This window comes from Mobula hypostoma, chromosome 5 (assembly GCF_963921235.1).
Source record: "Mobula hypostoma chromosome 5, sMobHyp1.1, whole genome shotgun sequence".
Classification (NCBI taxonomy): Eukaryota; Metazoa; Chordata; class Chondrichthyes; order Myliobatiformes; family Myliobatidae; genus Mobula; species Mobula hypostoma.
Window position 1 is genome coordinate 151,836,724 of NC_086101.1, and position 19,005 is coordinate 151,855,728.

Below are 19,005 nucleotides of genomic sequence, written 5' to 3' on the forward strand. Positions count from 1 at the left end.
CAAAATAAGGGGGTGCCAAAGTGAAAAATTCAAGATAAATTTGTTATTAATCACGAGTTAAGAAACACAAACCAAACTAAAGATCAAGCTTATTCTACTACTCAATATCATCTAACATCCTTGATAAATTTACTCTCTGATCATCAGACCCTGTTAGTGTTCAAAGTTCTATCCAACTCTACCCTGAATGCCCGACCCAAAGGTAAAAAATTCAGAAAATTTACAACCCTCTGTAGTAAGAAATTCTCAATTCAGTCCTAAATAGCTGACATCTTAGCCTGAGACTCTCATCTTATTTAGGGCTCTCTAGCTGGTGGAAACAATATTGCAGCATTTACACAAGCTTCCCACTATACATTTCAAATGAGCTCTACATAATTTTTTTCTGAAAGCAGGCCAATCTTAATATCTTCCCTAAAATAATATTCCCAGTAATAAATCCAGAAAATTCTTGATCCAAGGGAAGTACAGATATTTTGACATAGGCCAAACTTGCATACATTTCAGGTGCCTTCAGCAAGAACGTTTTAACTCATGGTGAAACAAAATTGATAGAAATTTTGTTTCTAAGTTAGTATGTAGAACCTACCATCAGCATTGAACTGTTCAAACATACTGTAAGTTGAAAAAGGAAACTTTAAGCATTTGATTATGCAAACATAAGTTTCTCTTCTGGATTCTATGCCTTGTCTGGTTCCACCCTCAAAACCTTTTAAAAATAGTAAATAACACAAGGCTACATTTTGGAATGCTAATAAGCTGAAACATTTTCCACCAAAACTTCTAGGTTATGGATATTAGATTCAACTTTATTGTAATATAGATATATTATAGATATAATATAGATTGTTGTTATAGATATACAGATATCAAACATACAGATGAACTATACAGATATCAAACATACCTACACTATATAGCTCATGTTCTTATAATCAGGAAAACAATGTGAAGATAGTACAATCGACTGGGAAGGTCAATTTTGGACTATAAAATAACAAGGGTCAAAGTCTGGCCACTCGCAAGGAACTTCAGGCAGAATTGATGGCATGTACAGAGATAAAATGTGAGAAATATTTGAAGGCAAATAATAGCTTGCAAAGGTAACTTTGTAGAGTTGACCATTTGTACAGAGAAAGAGAGTGAAAGTCAAGGTGGGTGGAGATAAATATATACCATATATAGAGGTCAGTTATGGATTAAGGCTGTAAAAGGATAACACAATAATCACTGCATGTAGTATTTTACATAAAATTATACAGCACAGAAACAGGCTATTCAGTATCCCACATTTCTGCTAACCGCCAACTTATAATAAACCCATTTATTAGCACTTGATCCATAACTTGTTCTTTGGTGATTCAAGTGCTTGTCTAGATAATTGTTAAATGTTATAAAAATCTGTATCTCCACCACCTTCTCTGGCAATTCTTCATCAGATCACCTAAAAACCTCTTACAACATAAAATAAACATATGCCCTCAACATTTAGACAACTCTGCTAAGGAATAAAGTTACTACTAACTTCACTTTCCTTGTTCCTAAACATATTGTGTTTCTCTATTCAGTCACCATTAGTTTCCTCTGTTGCACGGAAAATAAACTCAAGTTATTCAGCCTCTTCATACCTGAAACATACCATCCCATTTCTGGTGAATCTCTTTGTACCCTCTCAAAAACAACAATGTCCTTTCTATACTTTTGGGATAGAACTCCAGTTATAACCGTACCAATGTTTCTCTTGCTCAAAAATCTCTCAGACCAAAAATCTTTGGCCTGGCATATCAAAGCAAGTATCCTATATGCCTCCTCCACCATCTTATTTGTACCCATGTATCAGGAATCCTTAGACTTGTACCCCAGAAATATTCTTTAATGCTCGCAAGGGTTCTGCTATTTTGTACACTTTATCCTTATCAATCTGCACAAAGTATACCATCTTGCATTTACAATGGCTAAATTCAATATTACATTGTTCTGCTCATTTTTATGCCTGATTAATAGTGTCCTGCAGCTGAAGAAAATCCCAACCATCAACAACGGGGCGGTGTTATTCTGCGATATTTAACGAGTTACTTCACATGGATGGGTTCAAAAGGTACAGCTGTCTGAACAAAGACTGGCCCCATTTAAACAGTGGTCCTGGTGAATTTGAGGATGGCACAGGAACTGTGTGAGACAGACACCGAATACACTGGGATTTCCAAATAGTTATCAGATTATCAGAACTTTCTTGTAGCTCAGGGGTCAGTATTGAGCCATAGGACTTCCTAAAAACAATTAATTGATTCTTTCTACAGAACTAAATTTAGATTTGAACAGAATACATTTATCTCCAACTATGTGAATTTTGTGAAATAGAACAAATGCCATGAAATAAATTTGTAAATGGCACAAGTCAGTTTGATCAGAAACTTACAATTTGAGGTAAGAAAAAGAAAAGTCCCTCTGCAACTGGATCCTTCACTTCCTTACCAGAAGACCACAGTCTGTGCTGATAGGAAATAATGTCTCCACCTCAAGGATATGTACTTAGTCCACTGCTCTGCTCCACTCTGCTCTACTCTTCTCTACACCCATGACTGTGTGACTAGGCGCAACTCAAATGCCATTTATAAATTTGCTGACGACAAAACTATTGTTGGCAGAATTTCAGATGGTAATGAGAAGGTTACAGGAGCAAGACAGATCAGCTGCGTGAGTGGTGTCGCAACAACAACCTTGCACTCAGTATCAGTAAGACCAAAGAATTGACTGTGGACTTCAGAAAGGGGAAGATGAAGGAACAGACACTAGGTTTCATCGAAGGATCAGAAACGGAAAACATGAGCAATTTCAAGTTCCTGAGTGTCACCATCACTGGGCCCAATATATCAACATAGTTACAAAGAAGGCCTGACAGCGATAATATTTCATTTGGAGTCTGAGGAGATTTGATATGTCACCAAAGATACCCTCAAATTTCTATAGATGTACCATGGATGGCATTCTAACTGAATGGATCACTGTCTAGTAATTGGGGGGGGGGTGCATTGCATAGGGTCGAAATAAAGCTTCAGAAAGTTGTAAACTCAGCCAGCTCCATCATGGGCACTAGCATCCAGGACATCAAGGAGTAATGCCTCAAAAAAAAGGCAACATTGATCATTAAGAGCCCCCCATCACCTGGGACATGCCCTCTTCTCATTGCTACCACCAGGGAGAAAGTACAGGAGCCTGAAGGTACACAGTGAGTTCGAAATAGCTTCACCTCTGCCATCAGATTTCTGAATGGACACTACCTCGCTACTTTTTTTGGCACTATTTATTTAATTTAACCTTTTACATATTTATATACACTTCTTACTGTCAGTTACAGTTTTATCATGTATTGCATCGTACTGCTGCCATGTAACAACAAATTTCATGACATACGCCAGTGATATTTGACTGGGAATCCCGTGATATAAAAGCACTAGATGGGATAAAGTTTGGCAAATGGGTTCAGAAAAGTTTCCTTCATTAATACGTAGTAGTCCCAATGAGACAGCAAGCGATGCTGCTATTAGGGAATGAGACAGGGCAGGTGACAGAAGTTTGTATAAGGGAATACTTTGCATCCAATGACCACAATGCCATTAGTTTCAAAGTAAACATACAAGAAGCTAGGTCTGGTCTGTGGGTTGAGATTCTAAATTGGATTAAGGCCAATTTTGATGGCATCAGAAATGATCTGGGAAGCGTGGATTAGGACAGGCTGTTTTCTGGAAAAGGTAAACTTTGTAAGTGGGAGACCTTCAAAAATGAAATTTTGAGAGTACAAAGTTTGCAAGTGCCTGTCAAAAAAGGTAAAGATAACAACTGCAGGAAACCTTTGACTTCAAGAGATATTAAGGCACTGGTTAAGAGAAAAAAATAAGGAGATGCATGGCAAATACGGGCAAGAAAGAATAAATGAGGTGCTTATGGAGTACAAAAAATGCACGAGAACACTTAAATAAATCAGGAAAGCTAAAAGAAGGCACGAAGTTGCTCTTGCGGACAAGGTGAAAAAGAATCCTAAGGGATTCTACGAATATATTAAGAGCAAAAGAATCGCAAGAGACAGAACTTGGTCCTCTGGAAGACCAGAATGCTAATCCATGTGTGGAGCCAAAACACTTGGAGGAGATCTTAAAAGAATTCTTTGCATCTGTATTTACTCAGGAATCAGGCAGAGTCTATAGAAGTGAGGCAAAGCAGCATCAACTTCATGGACCCTGCACAGATTACAGAGGAACAGGTGTTTGGTACTTTAGCAAGGCATTTGGCAAGGTTCCACAAAGGAGGCTGCTCAAGAAAGTTCAGTCACTTGGTATTCAGGATGAGGTATAAAATTGGATTAGACATTAGCTTTGTGGGAGAAGTCAGAGAGTGGTTGGAGAGGCTTGCCTCTCCGACTGGAGGCCTATGACCAGTGGTGTGCTACAGGGATAGGTGTTGGGTCCTTTGTTGTTTGTCATCTCTCTCTGGATAATGTGGTTAACTGGATCAGCAGATTTGCAGATGACACCAAGATTGGGTGAAGTGGACAGTAAAGGCAGCCATCATCGTTTGCAGAGAGATAGGCATCCGCTGGAAAAATGGGCTGGGGAAAAAAACACAGATGGAATTTAATGCAGACAAGTGCAAAGGGATCTGGGAATACAGGTCCATAATGCATTGCAAGTGGTGTCACTGGTACAGTGGTGCTAGGAAGTTTGTGAAGCCTGTAGAATTTTCTCCATTTCTGCATAAATATGACCTAAAACGTGATTAGATCTAGTAAGTCCTAAAACTAAATAGAGAGCCCAATTAAATAAATAACACAAAAACATCATACTTGTTCATTTATTGAGAAAAATGACTGAATATTACATTTGTTGGAAAAAGTATCAGAACCTTTGTTTTCAGTAACTGGTGTGTCTCCCTTGTGCAGCAATAACTTCAACCAAACGTTTGTGGTAACTGTTGATCAGTCCTGCACATCGGCTTGGAGGAATTTTAGACCAGCCCTCCTTACAAAACTGCTTCAACTCTGGGATGTTGGTGGGCTTTCTTGCATGAACTGCTTGCTTCAGGTCCTTCCACAACATTTCTACAGGATTAAGGTCAGGACTTCTGACTTGGCCATTCCGAAACAAATATTCTTCTTTTTAAACCATTCTGTTATTGATTTACTCTTGTCATTCAGATCATTGTCTTGTTGCATTGTTTAACTTCTATTAAGCTTTAGGTGACTGACTGCTACTCTAACATTCTCCTGTAAAATGTCTTGATACAACTTTGAATTCATTGCTCCCTTCAACGATTGCAAGCAGTCCAAGCCCAGAGGCAGCAAAGCAGCACTAAATCAGGATGCTCATTCCATCATGCTTCACAGTTAGGATGGGGCTTTGGTGTTTGTGTACAGTGCCCTTTCCCCTCCAAAATGTTCAACTTTTGTCTCATCTGCCCACAGAATATTGTCCCAGAAGCATTGTAGAACACCCAGGTGGTCTTTTGCAAACTTGAGATGTGCAGCAATGTTTCTTTTGGAGAGCAGTGGTTTCCTCTGTGGTGTCCTTCCATGAACATTATTTGTGTTTAGTGTTTTTCCTATAGTGGACACATAAACAGAAACTTTAGCGAGTTCTAGAGATTTATGCAGGTCTTTTGCTGTTATTCTTGGGTTCTTTTTCACCTCTTTCAACATTGCACGTTGTGCTCTTGGTGTGATCTTTGTAGGATGCTCACTCTTATGGAGGATAGCAACAGTACTGAGTTTCCTCCATTTGTAGACAATCTCTCTTACTCTGGACTGATAAACACTCGGGTCTTTAGAAATGCTTTCGTATCCTCTTCCAGCTTCATGCATCTCTACAATTTTTCTTCTAAGGTCCTCTGCAAGTTGTTTTAATTGAGGCATGGTGCATATAAACAGATCTTTCTTGAGAAGAGCAGGCTCTGTCAGTAACTAAGTCAGGTTCTTTTTTTTTATATATAGGGCAGAGCACCTCTACAACCCACACCTCCAATCTCATCTCATTGGTTGGAACACCTGACTCCAAATAGCTTTTGTGGAAGGCATTAACCCAGAGGTTCACATACTTTTTACTTTGAACAAGTACATTTTCTCAATAAATGTACAAGTATAATGCTTTCTGTGTCGTTTATTTAATTGGGTTCTCTTTATCTCGTTTTAGGACTTGCGTGAAGACGTGACAACATTTTAGGTCATAGCAGAAAAAGAGAAATTTCTACGGGGTTCTTAAACTTTCTAACACCACTGCAGATAGGGTTGTAAATAAAGCTTTTGGCACAATGGCCTTCATAAATTGAAGTACTGAGTACAGGAGATGAGATATTATGTTGAAGTTGTATAAAATGTTGGTGAGGCCTAACTGGGAGTATTGTGTGCAGTTCTGGTCACCCACCTACAGGAAAGATGTAATCAAGATTGAAAGAGTACAGAGAAAATTTACAAGGATGTTGCCAGGTCTGGAGGACCTGATTTATAAGGAAAGATTGAATAGGCTGGGACAGTATTCTTTAGAACGTAGAGACTGTGAGGAGATTTGATAGAGATATACAAAATTATGAGGGGTATAGATAGGGAAAATGCAAGCAGGCTTTTTCCTATGAGTTTGAGTGGGACTACAACCAGGTAATGGGCTAAGGATGAAAGGTGAGGAGTTTAAAGGTAACATGAGGGGAATCTTCTTCACTCAAAGGGTCTTAAGAGTGTGGAATGAGCTGCCAACACAAGTGGTGCATGCAAGCTCTATTTCAATGTTTCAGATAAGTTTGGATAGGTACAGTTGTAAGAAAAAGTTTGTGAATCCTTTGCAATTATCTGGTTTTCTGCATTAATTACTCATAAAATGTGGTCTGATCTTCAACTAAGTCACAATAATACACAAATACAATCTACCTAAATTAATAACACACAATTGTACTATTTCTTGTCAATATTGAGTAAACCATTCAAACAATCACAGTCTAGGTTCAAAAAAAGTATGTGAACCTCTGAAGTAATGCCTCCTACAAAACCTATTTGGAGTCAGGTGTTCCAATTAATGAGATGAGATTGGAGGTGTGGGTTGTAGAGGAGCTCTGCCCTATAAAACAGACACACAAAGTCAGGTCACTGCTCTTCTCAAGATCGATCCGTTTATGTGCACCATGCCTTGATCAAAACAACCTTCAGAGGACCTTAGAAGAATTGTAAAGATGCTTGAAGCAGGAAAAAGCTACAAAAGCATTTCTATAGACCTGAGTGTTCATTAGTCCACAATAAGAGAAATTGTCTACAAATGAAGGAAATTCACTACTGTTGTTACTCTGCTTAAAAGTGGACATCCTGCAAAGATCACACCAATGTGCAATGCTGAAGGAGAAAAAGAATCCAAGGGTAACAAGCAAAAGACCAGCTGAAAACTCTGGAACTTGCTCATGCAATGCACACACAAAATGCTTAATGAACCCAGCAGGCCAGGCAGCATCTACAGAAAAAGAGATTAGTTGATGCTTCAGGCCGAAACCCTTCATCAGGACTGGAAAATAAGAAGATGAGGAGCCCAGTAAGAAATTGGGGGGTGGGTGAAGAAGACCAGCAAGGTAGGTGAAACCGGGTGTGGTGGTGGTGGGGGGTGGGGGGAGAGGATGAAGTAAAGAGCTGGTAAGTTGATTGGTGATAGAGATACAGGACTGGAGAAGGGAGAATCTGACAGGAGAGTACAGAAGGCCATGAGTCTCTGTTCATTAGTCCACTATAAGAAAAACACTGAACAAGAATGGTGTTCATGGAAAGACACCACAGAGGAAATCACTGCTTTCCAAAAAAAAAAGCATTGCTGCACATCTCAAGTTTGCAGAAGACCACCTGGATGTTCCACAATCCTTCTGGGACAATGGTCTGGGCAGATAAGACAAAAGTTGAACTTTTTGGCAGAAATGCATACCACTATATTTGGAGGATAGGGCTCTGCACACCAATACCACAACCTCATCCCAACTGTGAAGCATGTTGGAAGGAGTTATCATAGTTTGAGGCTGCCTTGCTGCTTCAGGGCCTGGACAGCTTGTAATCATTAAGGGAACAATGAATTCAAAATTATATCAGGACATTCACCTGGAAGTTGGATGATGCAACAAGACAATGATCTGAAACACCAGAGTAAATAAGCAACAGAATAGTTGAAAAAGAAAATTGTTTTGGAATGGCCAGGTCAGAGTCCAGAACTTAACCCAATTGAGATACTGTGGACAACAGGAATTCTGCAGATGCTGGAAATTCAAGCAACACACATAAAAGTTGCTGGTGAACGCAGCAGGCCAGGCAGCATCTCTAGGAAGAGGTGCAGTCGACGTTTCAGGCCGAGACCCTTCGTCAGGACTAACTGAAGGAAGAGTGAGTAAGGGCAAAAAGTTGAAGAGCCGAAGAAATTACAGATGGGGAGCAGTGAGAGATGGTTTCACTGAACTCCCGTTGAAGAGAGGATCTAAACTTCTTCGGTGTAGGCATCACCGGAAGAGGCTTCGCAGTAGTGATAATGTGGCATGACTTGGAGAGCTATTCATGCAAGGTATCCCAGAGATATTGATGAACTGAAACAGTTTTGTATGGAGGAATGGTCTAAAATTCCTCCTTGCTATTGTGCAAGTCTGATCAGCAGCTAAAGATTACTGCTGCTAAAGGAGGTTCCACCAGTTATTAAATACAAGGGTTCACATTCTTTTTCTAGCCTGGACTGTGAATGATTAAACAATGTGTTCAGTAAAGACAGGAAAAGTACAATTTGTTTGCATGTTATTAGTTTAGGCAGATTGTGTCTGTTATTTGACTTAGATGAAGATCAGACCAGATTTTATGGGTAATTAATGCAGAAAACGTTGCACACTCAAGTCATTTGCCAAGAAAGCTAAAAATGGCCTCGATAGTGGTCTCATTGCTTCTTATAACATTTACAAAAATGATAGCAAAGTGTGGAAAATCTCATACAATTGGTGAAAGATTAATAATGCCTATTGTATTAGAAGTACTCACTACTGTTCTCAAATTGGATACCAGTATTTTAAAATCAATTCCTCTCAGTAATAACTCTACAGCTCGTTGTATTGACGAAATGAGTGAAAACATTGAGTATCAACTACGCACAGAGCTACAAAAAACAGAATTTGGGAAACAACTGGATTAGTCAACCATGTGAGACAATGAGGTATTGCTAATAGCATATGTAAGGTATAACAAAAATAGAAAAGTTTATGAAGAGGTTCTCCTTTTCAAAAAAGTTAAAAATATCAATGGAGAATCAGTCTACGACGAGCTTAAAAAGTGTATTGAGGATAAAAGTATTCTGATTATGAACATGATTTCCTGTGCAACAGATGGAGCACCATATGACAGGCTGCCATGATGGTTTAGTGGCATTTATGGAAAAAGAAATTCCAAGTCTGTTTGCAATCCATTGTGTAATTATTGTCAAGATCTCGCAGCCAAAAACCTCAGCCAGCAATTTTCAAGCCTGACTCTTGTAATATCTGCTATCAACAAAATTAAAGCTCATCCATTAAATAGCAGAAAATTTTGCCAATTATGCCAAGATAACAAAAAGTTTGAATTCTTGCTTCACACTGAACTGTGTTGGCTGTCAAAAGGCTGCTGCTTAAAATGTTTCTTTGATTTTTTTGACTGTTGAATTTTTACTCAAAGTCAACAAGAACTTGGGAAACAAGCTTAAACTTCTACGTGGAGATGTGGCATACCTAGACAAAATGAACATTCTAAATATGAAACTGCAGGGTGAGAATTTCAATTTAATCAAGGCAAAAGTGCAGTGTCCACTTTTATAGGAAAATTGGAAATATGTAAGCAAAACAATGGGAGAAGAATGTTCTCACAATTTCCCTGCATGGAAAGTATGGCACTCTCTTTCACAGATCGTGATTTGCAAGAGTACTGCTTACACCTGTAGTCACTGAAGAAGGATTTTCAGAATCAATTCAAGGATTTGATAATCTGGGTAGTTAATCAATTTCTCTGCAAGTGGAAGAACCAGAAGAGAGCTTCCAAGAAGAAATCAGTGAAATTCAGAATGAAGAAGCAAAAACTCTTCAAAAAATGTTGGTATGTGGCTACACAGTCATACAAAGTTTCCTGGTCTTTGGAGAAGAACCAAGCTACTCTTCATTGTAATTCCATCCTACCTTGTTGAAAAAGGCTTCAGTGCAGTGAACCATGTACTCACAAAAAAAAACAGAAACCACTTGGACATTGTTACGTGTGGAGATTTGAGGCTTTTGCTGTCACTTGAACCAGATATTTCAACTCTGGCTAAAAACCATCAAGCTTAAAGATCACATTGATATTGAAGGTCCTGGTCAGTGCACAGGTATTGTGTAGGCTAGGTTTAAAGACAAAAGAATTTGAAGCAGAATTATTTTTCTCATGTTATCATATGGTAGACACATTTTTACACTATGGGGTGCCGGAAAGTATACTGTGCCCAAGAAGGGTGCTGGCAAGTATGAAGGTGCTTTAGTGGGACTTAGGAAACACTGTCTTACATGATGAGACCATCAAACACATCTTCCACTCTCTTTTTTTAGTATTCTAAAAACACTGCTTCCTCCACTGCATCCTGGTCCATTTTTGATTGATGCCAGCACACTTTCCTCTTGCCACAGCACCTCTGCATGTAGATGTTCCAAAGTCTTGGAACCTAACAGTTATGGGCAATAGTGATTTATTCGATATTTTTCCATTTACCAAATTGCTTTATACCGCGTATGATGTGGTCTGCTCACAGACTTCTACCAAGAGCACTTTGTTAACATCTCCTTTCAGCTTGCAAAATTAACCATATTCAGAAGTTTTACACTCAAAACAACAGATCTTCCTTAAGAATTGAGAAACAGATGTAACAAATTTATACACAAACGTTCAGTGACTTAAACCTTGTCTCATTTAAAACCCCTTGGGAATTTAATCTTCTCAGGAATTTACACAATCACAGATTTTCGTTCTTTTCTTTTTCATTCCCTTAAACTTCAGAATCAGGTGTATTATCACCGGCATGTGATGTGAAATTTGTTAACTTAGCAGCAGCAGTTCAATGTAATACATAATCTAGCAGAAAGAGGAAAAAAAATAATAAGATAAAGTTTAAAAAAAAAGTAAATCAATTACAGTATATGCATATTGAACAGATTTTAAAAAGTGCAAAAACAGAAATACTGTATATTAAAAAGTGAAGTAGTGTCCAAAGATTCAATATCCATTTAGGAATCGGATGGTACAGGGGAAAAAGCTGTTCCTGAATCGCTGAGTGTGTGCCTTCAGGCTTCTGTACCTCCTACCTGATGGTTAACAGTGAGAAAAGGGCATGCCCTGGGTACTGGAGGTCCTTAATAACTTTCTGCCTTTCTGAGACGCCACTCCCTGAAGATGTCCTGGGTACTTTGTGCGGCTAGTCACTAATTATATACAATTGAGAGATATTTCGGTAACTTGTGAAGGAGATGGTAACTCAAATTTTAGAAAGGACATTGAATACAGGTTGAGTACCCCTTATTTGAAATGCTTGGGGCAGGATGTGTTTTGGATTTTGGCTTTTGGAATATATAATAAAATAGATTGGGATTGCCATCACTTCAACTGAATTTATGTGCTACCGGTAAGTAGTCTTTGTTTTACACTTGTTCATCACACATATGTACTTAACAATAAAAATTATTATATACCATTAACATAATGAAAATATAATGTGTGCAGGATAACAAAAGCAGCACAGCAATATCAGGAGAATACCTGAATCTGTTGTTGGACAACAACAAACAACAGCAGGCTTTCAATCTCCACCTATGATGTCCTGTTTTGATAAAAAGGTTACAGTAAAATGTATTTGTATTTTACTTTTTTTTTAGGTTTTATGCAAGGTGTAAAAACAATCAGCACTGTAGACTTTTCTGATGATAGATTTTCATCAGTGATGAACCTTTCAAACTCATCAACAAATTTCTCTGCTACAGATGATCAGCAGATGCTTTACTACCACAAATCTTTAAAAGTTTAATGCCATGCCTTTTCTTAAATTTCTGCAACCAGACTGCAGAATATTTACAATCACCTCTAATTTTTAGTTTGTCAAGATAGATCTTTGCTTGTTTCATGATCAATATACTGGTAAAGTTAAGCAGCACATGTTCACTCCGACGCTAACGAATCCACTCTTTTGATACACGATATTCATTTTTTGCCTTGTGCAGTTTTTTTCTATTTTTCCATTAACTTTTGTTCATTACACATGTAAGATCACTTCTCAGAATTGGCTGTGGTGTGCAGAGACCCGTGCATTGACTGGGAACCTTCTCAGCACCTTGTGGAATTTTCCATTTGGGTGATGTCATGTCAGCACTCAGAAAAATTCTGGATTACAGAGGTTTTCAAATTTTGGATTTTCTGATAAGAGGTACTCAACCTGTATTTTATTTAAGTATCATGAGAAATATTTGTGACCAAAATGCACTGCTCAGAAGGTAGTAATATAATGGATAAAACAAAGATATTTTTCTAGTGTGTAATTAATAAAAAATTTAGCTTGTAACCTACCATGCAGGGATTAACCGTTAGAGCGCTTTTGATGAATTGAAATTGAAGAATTTCTGCTTGCACACTTTTATTTTCCAGGTCACTTTTTACTTGTTGAGTGTTATCACTGGAAATTGCCCAAAGGTGGTAGCCTTCTGCACCCCAGCTCTGTGAACACAAAATAACTTTAAAATACAAATAAGAAAATCAAATTTTAAACCACCAAATGTTCCAAGAACAACAATCTTCAGTTTTGTTCCAATCAATGGGAACAATATGTCCCTTCATCTCAGAAGCATGAGGTTATACAATGCAAAAAAAAAACACAGCTATGAATCACTCCCCATATACACTCAGTAGCCACTTTATTAGGTTCACCTTATCGTTAATGCAAATATCTAAGCCAATCATGTGGCAGCAGCTCAATGCATAACAGCATGCAGTTATGGTCTAGAGGTTCAGTTGTTGTTCAGACCATACATCAGAATTGGAAAGAAATGAGATCCAGGTGACTTTAACAATGGAGTGATTGTTGGTGCCAGATGGGGTGGTTTGACAGGATCTCAGAAACTGCTAGTCCTCTGAAATTTTCACATACAAGAGTCTCTAGGATTTACAAAGAACGGTGCAAAAAACAGTCAGTGAGCAGCAGTTCTGTCAGCAAAAACACCTTGTTAATGAGAGAGGTTATAAGAGAATGGCCAGACTTGTTCATGCTGACAGGAAGGTGACAGTAACTCAAATAACCACCCATTACCAACAGTGGTGTACAGAAGAGCATCTCTGAATGCACAACATGTTGAACCTTAAAGCAGATGGGCAACAGCAGTAGAAGACCATGAGCATACATTTAGTGGCCACTTCATTAGATTCAGGAGGTACTTCAAAGTGGCCACCAGTGTATATACATTACTGATAGTTCACTGTTGAATAAGACTTATGTTGCAATTTGAACAAACAGAATAATTTGTTTATAAACAATCTTTTCTCAAAAGATCACCATCTTTTTCCATTGAACAGTTTTCTTAAATGTGTCTCTACTTAATATGCAATGCACTAGAAGACAGTATAACTTTCAAACACCATGAACAAGACTTTCGCTACCTCTGAATTCTACTCACCATAGAGCTGATTTTAATGGGATCCTTCTTTGTGCCATCAGAATAATGCCTTCAAAAAGGTAATTTATAGAAATAATTAATTGTATAAATGTACAAGCTTCCAAAAATAACTTCTAGTAATTCTTGACCATTAATGCATATTTCATAGTCTTTAAGCTAATCAATATATTTCAGCAGATAAATGCTGATTTTATCTAATTTTACACCTCGAGGATCATATCTCATAAAATGATATTTCTGAATTTTTTTCTGTACTTCTGGAGTACATTTCCAGTTTCATAGAAATTTTTCACACAAGCTTCTAACTGTATAATAACATGCCAGTAGGCACTACTGTATTTAACATATGACAGAATACATACAGCAGAAACATATATATGGCATAAGGAATTACATGGCTTTGGAAACCAGGTTAAAATCAAAATGCAAAGTATTATGTGGTATCTTATCAAATATTTTTAACTCTTAAAAATTTTCAAGTCACCGTGTGCCAATACTCAATTGCTCAATATTGAAAACCTAGTTATGGATACAATTTCTGCACTGCATTTAGTCCTCTACAACAATGTTGCAGAACTTTTAATTACTGAAGGAAATACTTACGCAAAATCTCCACCTAATGTGCAAAATAGATGAGCACCAAAAACACTCCACAAGGATAAGCCTCCACACTCCCATGTAACCATAGCAACACTCCAATCAGGTGACCATTTGACCAATTTCACAGCTCCCGTTTTGTTCCAAATATCTGTTCAACAGAAAGGCAGGAATGAATATTGAAATACAGTACATGTAGTGAAGTTCTCAATATACAATCACAGTATTTAAGATGATTAGTAGCATTATATTTCTTTCTCTTAAAGATGTTTAGTGCAGCACCAAGCAGAACACTTTACAGCACCAGCAATCAGGGTTCAATTCCTGCTGCTGCCTGTAAGTGTGCACTCTCAACATGACCATGTGGGCTTTCTCCGGGTTCTCCGGTTTTCTCCCACATTCCAAAGATGTACGGGTTAGTAAGTTGAGGGCATACTATGTTGGCATTGCGACACTTGCAGGCTGCTCCCAGCCTATTCTCAGACTTTGTTAGTCATTGACACAAGCAACACATTTCACTGTATGTTTCAATGTACATGTGACAAATAAAACTAATCTTTAAGATAACGACCATGCTCTCAAGTCTCCTGTCAGTTGAAGATCGGGAGGCTTGACGTTCTTTACACAGTTTTAAATTACATTATTGTTGGTCCTTGTGTGCTGAACAAGAATGTGCTACATCTTACAGCAAGTCCCATCTACCTGCAATTTGACATGTGCTTCAATGTATTAGTTTTAAAACTCATTTCACGGTATGTGCAAATAAATGATGGTACAGCAAGGGATCAGTGGGTCTGTGTCATTGGAACAAACAACTGCTTATCTCATGTAAGATTAAAGCACTGAAATAAACGGCTCAACATCTGAGAAGAAAGGTTAAAGTCACTCCACCATTATTTAATGTCAAATCAGGGAGAAAAGAAATAAATTGGAAAATAAGAATAGACTAGTAGAAAAAGAGAGAAAAAAATCCAGGTTTTATATTTTAAAATCTCTGACTGTTAAAACCTGTAAAGACTTCATACTTATCAATTACTTTCCAGGGCCATGATGGATTACTTTACAATTATCAGCTCATCAAATTGTTGAGAGTATATACGTGGACAAATGCAAGATCTATAATTTTGCAGCAAATAGCACAATTTTATTTATCTTAATGCACATGTAATTAGGGGCAGAGGAGGGGTATAGCTTACTACATAACTAAAGTGGAGAAAGTTACACTGAAATAAAGCTTTTCATTCTTTACACTTGTGTACTAGAAATGACATTAATCAATCTTGAATCTTGAGCAAGCATATATTTAATCTTGTAATTTTCTGTTGACTAAAATTTGCAATAAATAGTTATTATTAGCTGCAATGATATTTTGACATAAAAATTCTGGCCAAGCATCTGTAGTTTCTAATACTTTCTGAGTGGGATCCAGTTCACTTGAATATGATGGAGTAGGTGCTGCTAATATACAACCAGTAATTAAACTTAGCAATTTTTTGGTGGAGTTTGGTGAGGTGAAGATTGTGCAGAAGGACAAAGATTACTTAATGAAAAAAAATGTTCCTTACATTATTTATCTTGAAAAACATACAGTGAGACTGCCTGTGTTCTTTTAATCTATTTAAGAATATTCATTACTTAACAGTTTTACCAAGTTAGATTGAAATAAATTTTAATTATAAACTTTAACGCCGAGATTAATTGTTTCAACATTGATATCAATGATGTTTTAGTTAGGTTAGGGAAAAAAAAAAGCTTTATGCGAGGATTATATTTCTACATAGAAAAGCCTTAACATCTCATACCTACCAGGATAATGTTTTGGAGTTAATTCGAACTTGTGGGATAGTTGCATGCTTCCTGTAGTTGTATCCATTGAGTAAACTAAAACAGAACCACTAGTGGAATGCAAAATAAAATCAGTTGCCAGAAAATATTCAATACATTCCTGTCAATTTTCCATTCATCACTGGGCCTTTTGAAACACTGCTTAATACTGTCTACAGGGTTATTATTATGATACAGAATATGCTTACTTGTTCATGACAATAAATTTCACAAATAAAGTCAATTACAAAATTATATTCTGTATTCTTTATCACATCGACTTGATTTGAAGGGAAACCCATTATTGTGTTCCTTTTAAAACTACTGCAATAACCACAACCTCACGGTCTCATGCTCATTAAAGATCAATAAGTATAAGAACATCAATTTTTGTGCCAATTGCTGCATTTAGCTACGTTAGTGTTAACTTCAAATATAAACTCATTTTTCATTAGTTTCCAATTCAATTAAGCATTTTAGTTAATTGTATTATTCTTGATTTCTTCTTCATAATACCAAGTTTGTTCCTTTGTTACCAATTTATCAAATTGTGAAAATTACTGTCACTATTTCTCTTTCAATTTCTTGCATAATTCTTGCATTTGCCTCTCTATGCTAGTGATAAGTCCCCAATTTTGTACCATTCTACAAAATGATGGCCGGCACTCCAAATACCAAAATCTAATTAATTTGTACACGATTCATGAGTGGCAATATTTTTTAAACACAGATTACACTTTTATGTCAACAAGTTGACTTACTTTGCACAGCCAAATGCCATCAATTTGTACTTGTTGTTAATAGCCACACAAGTTCCATCAGTAACTTCTTGTGCCCATACACCATGAAAATCCTGAAAATTAAAATTTTGTTGTATAAATGTCAAACAATTTATTGAACATGTTTTGTTCATAACAAGAATATTGTCACTCTTCAACAGTCTTTGGCATTCTGACAACATTAAGGTCATTCAGCTGGAAGCTGAATAAACAAATCTCAGAACTCTACTTCTGTTGGATACATTTTGCATATTCCATTATCCTCATACCTTGACATTAGATTTGCTCTATATCCAACTGAAAACTGTATTTCAGCAATAGAGAACATTACAAATGCAATTTATCATATGTATGAATGTTGTAAACCACAATAGGCTAAACAAATAATTAGCCAGGTGAAAATAAGTTATACTCATTATAACAGCTGATCCAGGACAACACACACTGTTGGTTATAGGTAGTGCACGAAATATGGGTTTAAATGCATATTTTTAAAAGTAATAGATTACATTTGGGATCTTTAAGCATTACAAATGTCTCAGAAACATCACTAAATTATGATTATGAAAATCAACACAATCAGGATGCCTTTATAAGAAAAGTAAATCAGAATTTCTTAATCCCACATATCAAACATGATTTCATCCAGATTACAGCTGACATCTGTATTAGAGAGGAGTTGTGTTCCTTGAAAACCATCCATATGCAATTTTCTGTAAGCTGAATTCTTTTTGCCCACTATTCCTATAGGGGTGCTTTTACTTTGTTTTTTAAATTCTAGGAAGGTGTAGCTTACCTTTTTCAATGAAAAATACACGACAAAATGGGAAGAAGAGCCCTTATAAACTCTAATACTACAAGGCTGCAATAATAGTGAAAAAATCCTATTTGTTGAATTTAATGAAAAAAGTTTAGCTTCCAAAAAATGCCAGGAACATCAAGTATTAATTTAACACCTGAAATAAAATGAAAATATGCTGTATTATTTTGCATATCATTACAATCTAAAACTTATTTTACCTCAGCTGCAAGTCTACTGGACACAGGAGCAATGAACCCAATCCGACCATCATCAAAAACCACAGCAAAACCATCGAGGGTTGCACAGTATTCCATATCCTGGACACATACAAATTCAAACTCTAATGAAGGACCTGTCAAGAAGAAAAAAAGTATCATGCTGTAAGATACCAGTGTTGCCAGATGTTGCAGGGATTTTCACAGGTATAGTTTTATTCTCCCTTTCAAAGTGTGCATAAAAGGCATTCAGCTCATCTGGGACTGAAGCATCACTGGCATTTATGATGTTAGGTTTCGCTTGTAGTAAGTAATGGCCTGCAAACACTGCCATAGCTGACATGCATTAGATTCAGTCTCTAACTTCACTGGGAATTGCTTTTCCATTCTTAGGGTAGTCTTGCATAGGTTGTACCTGGAGTTCTTGTAGAGATCTGGATCGCAGGTCTTGAACACCACTGATGTGGCCCTCAGTAGTGTGTGAATCTCCTAGTTCATCCACAGCTTCTGGTTTGGGCATGTATATTCTCAAAGGCACACACTCAACCCACACAGGTCTTGATAAAGTTCGTGACAACTGTGTCATATTCATTCCAATCCAAAGATGAATCCCTGAATATGATCCAGTCCACCGACTCAAAGCAGTCCTATAAGCGCTCATCTGCCTCCCTTGACTATACCTTCATGGTCCTCACCACTGGTACTGTGGCTGTCAGTTTCTGCCTGTATGCGGGGAGCAGAAGTATACCAAGTGATCAGACTTACCAAAGTGCAGGGATGAGACAGCATAGTAAGTGTTCTTGATGATAAACAATGCTCGAGTATTGGCTTCTCTGATTCCACAGGTGACGTTTTGGTGGCAGCTGGTCAAGCTAGCCTGGTTGAAGGCCCCTGCAATGATCAGGAAGGTATCACGGTGCACTGTCTCATGACTGCTGATCACAGCGCTCAGCTCCTGCGGTGCCAGCCTGAATTGGTCGGTGTGGATCGCACATGACAACCAGGATGATGGCAGAAAACTCCCGCAGCAGATAGAATGGATGGTACTTGACTTCAAGGTCAGAAAGTAGGACTGAGATAAAACTGCCACGTCTGTGCA

The 19,005-nt window shown here is 37.4% G+C and overlaps 1 protein-coding gene across 2 annotated transcripts in view; it reads right to left on the reverse strand.

Moving 5' to 3' along the window:
* ric1 (RIC1 homolog, RAB6A GEF complex partner 1) overlaps positions 1–19,005 on the reverse strand; it is a 154,564-nt gene that overhangs the window by 56,298 nt on the left and 79,261 nt on the right. For both annotated transcript variants that reach the window (XM_063049186.1, XM_063049185.1), the window contains exons 6-11: positions 17,910–18,043; positions 16,872–16,963; positions 16,093–16,181; positions 14,293–14,437; positions 13,690–13,738; positions 12,590–12,736 (exon numbers count right to left, since the gene is read on the reverse strand). In XM_063049186.1, coding sequence (XP_062905256.1) covers positions 12,590–12,736; positions 13,690–13,738; positions 14,293–14,437; positions 16,093–16,181; positions 16,872–16,963; positions 17,910–18,043 — 656 coding nt within the window. The remainder of the gene's footprint in view (positions 1–12,589; positions 12,737–13,689; positions 13,739–14,292; positions 14,438–16,092; positions 16,182–16,871; positions 16,964–17,909; positions 18,044–19,005) is intronic.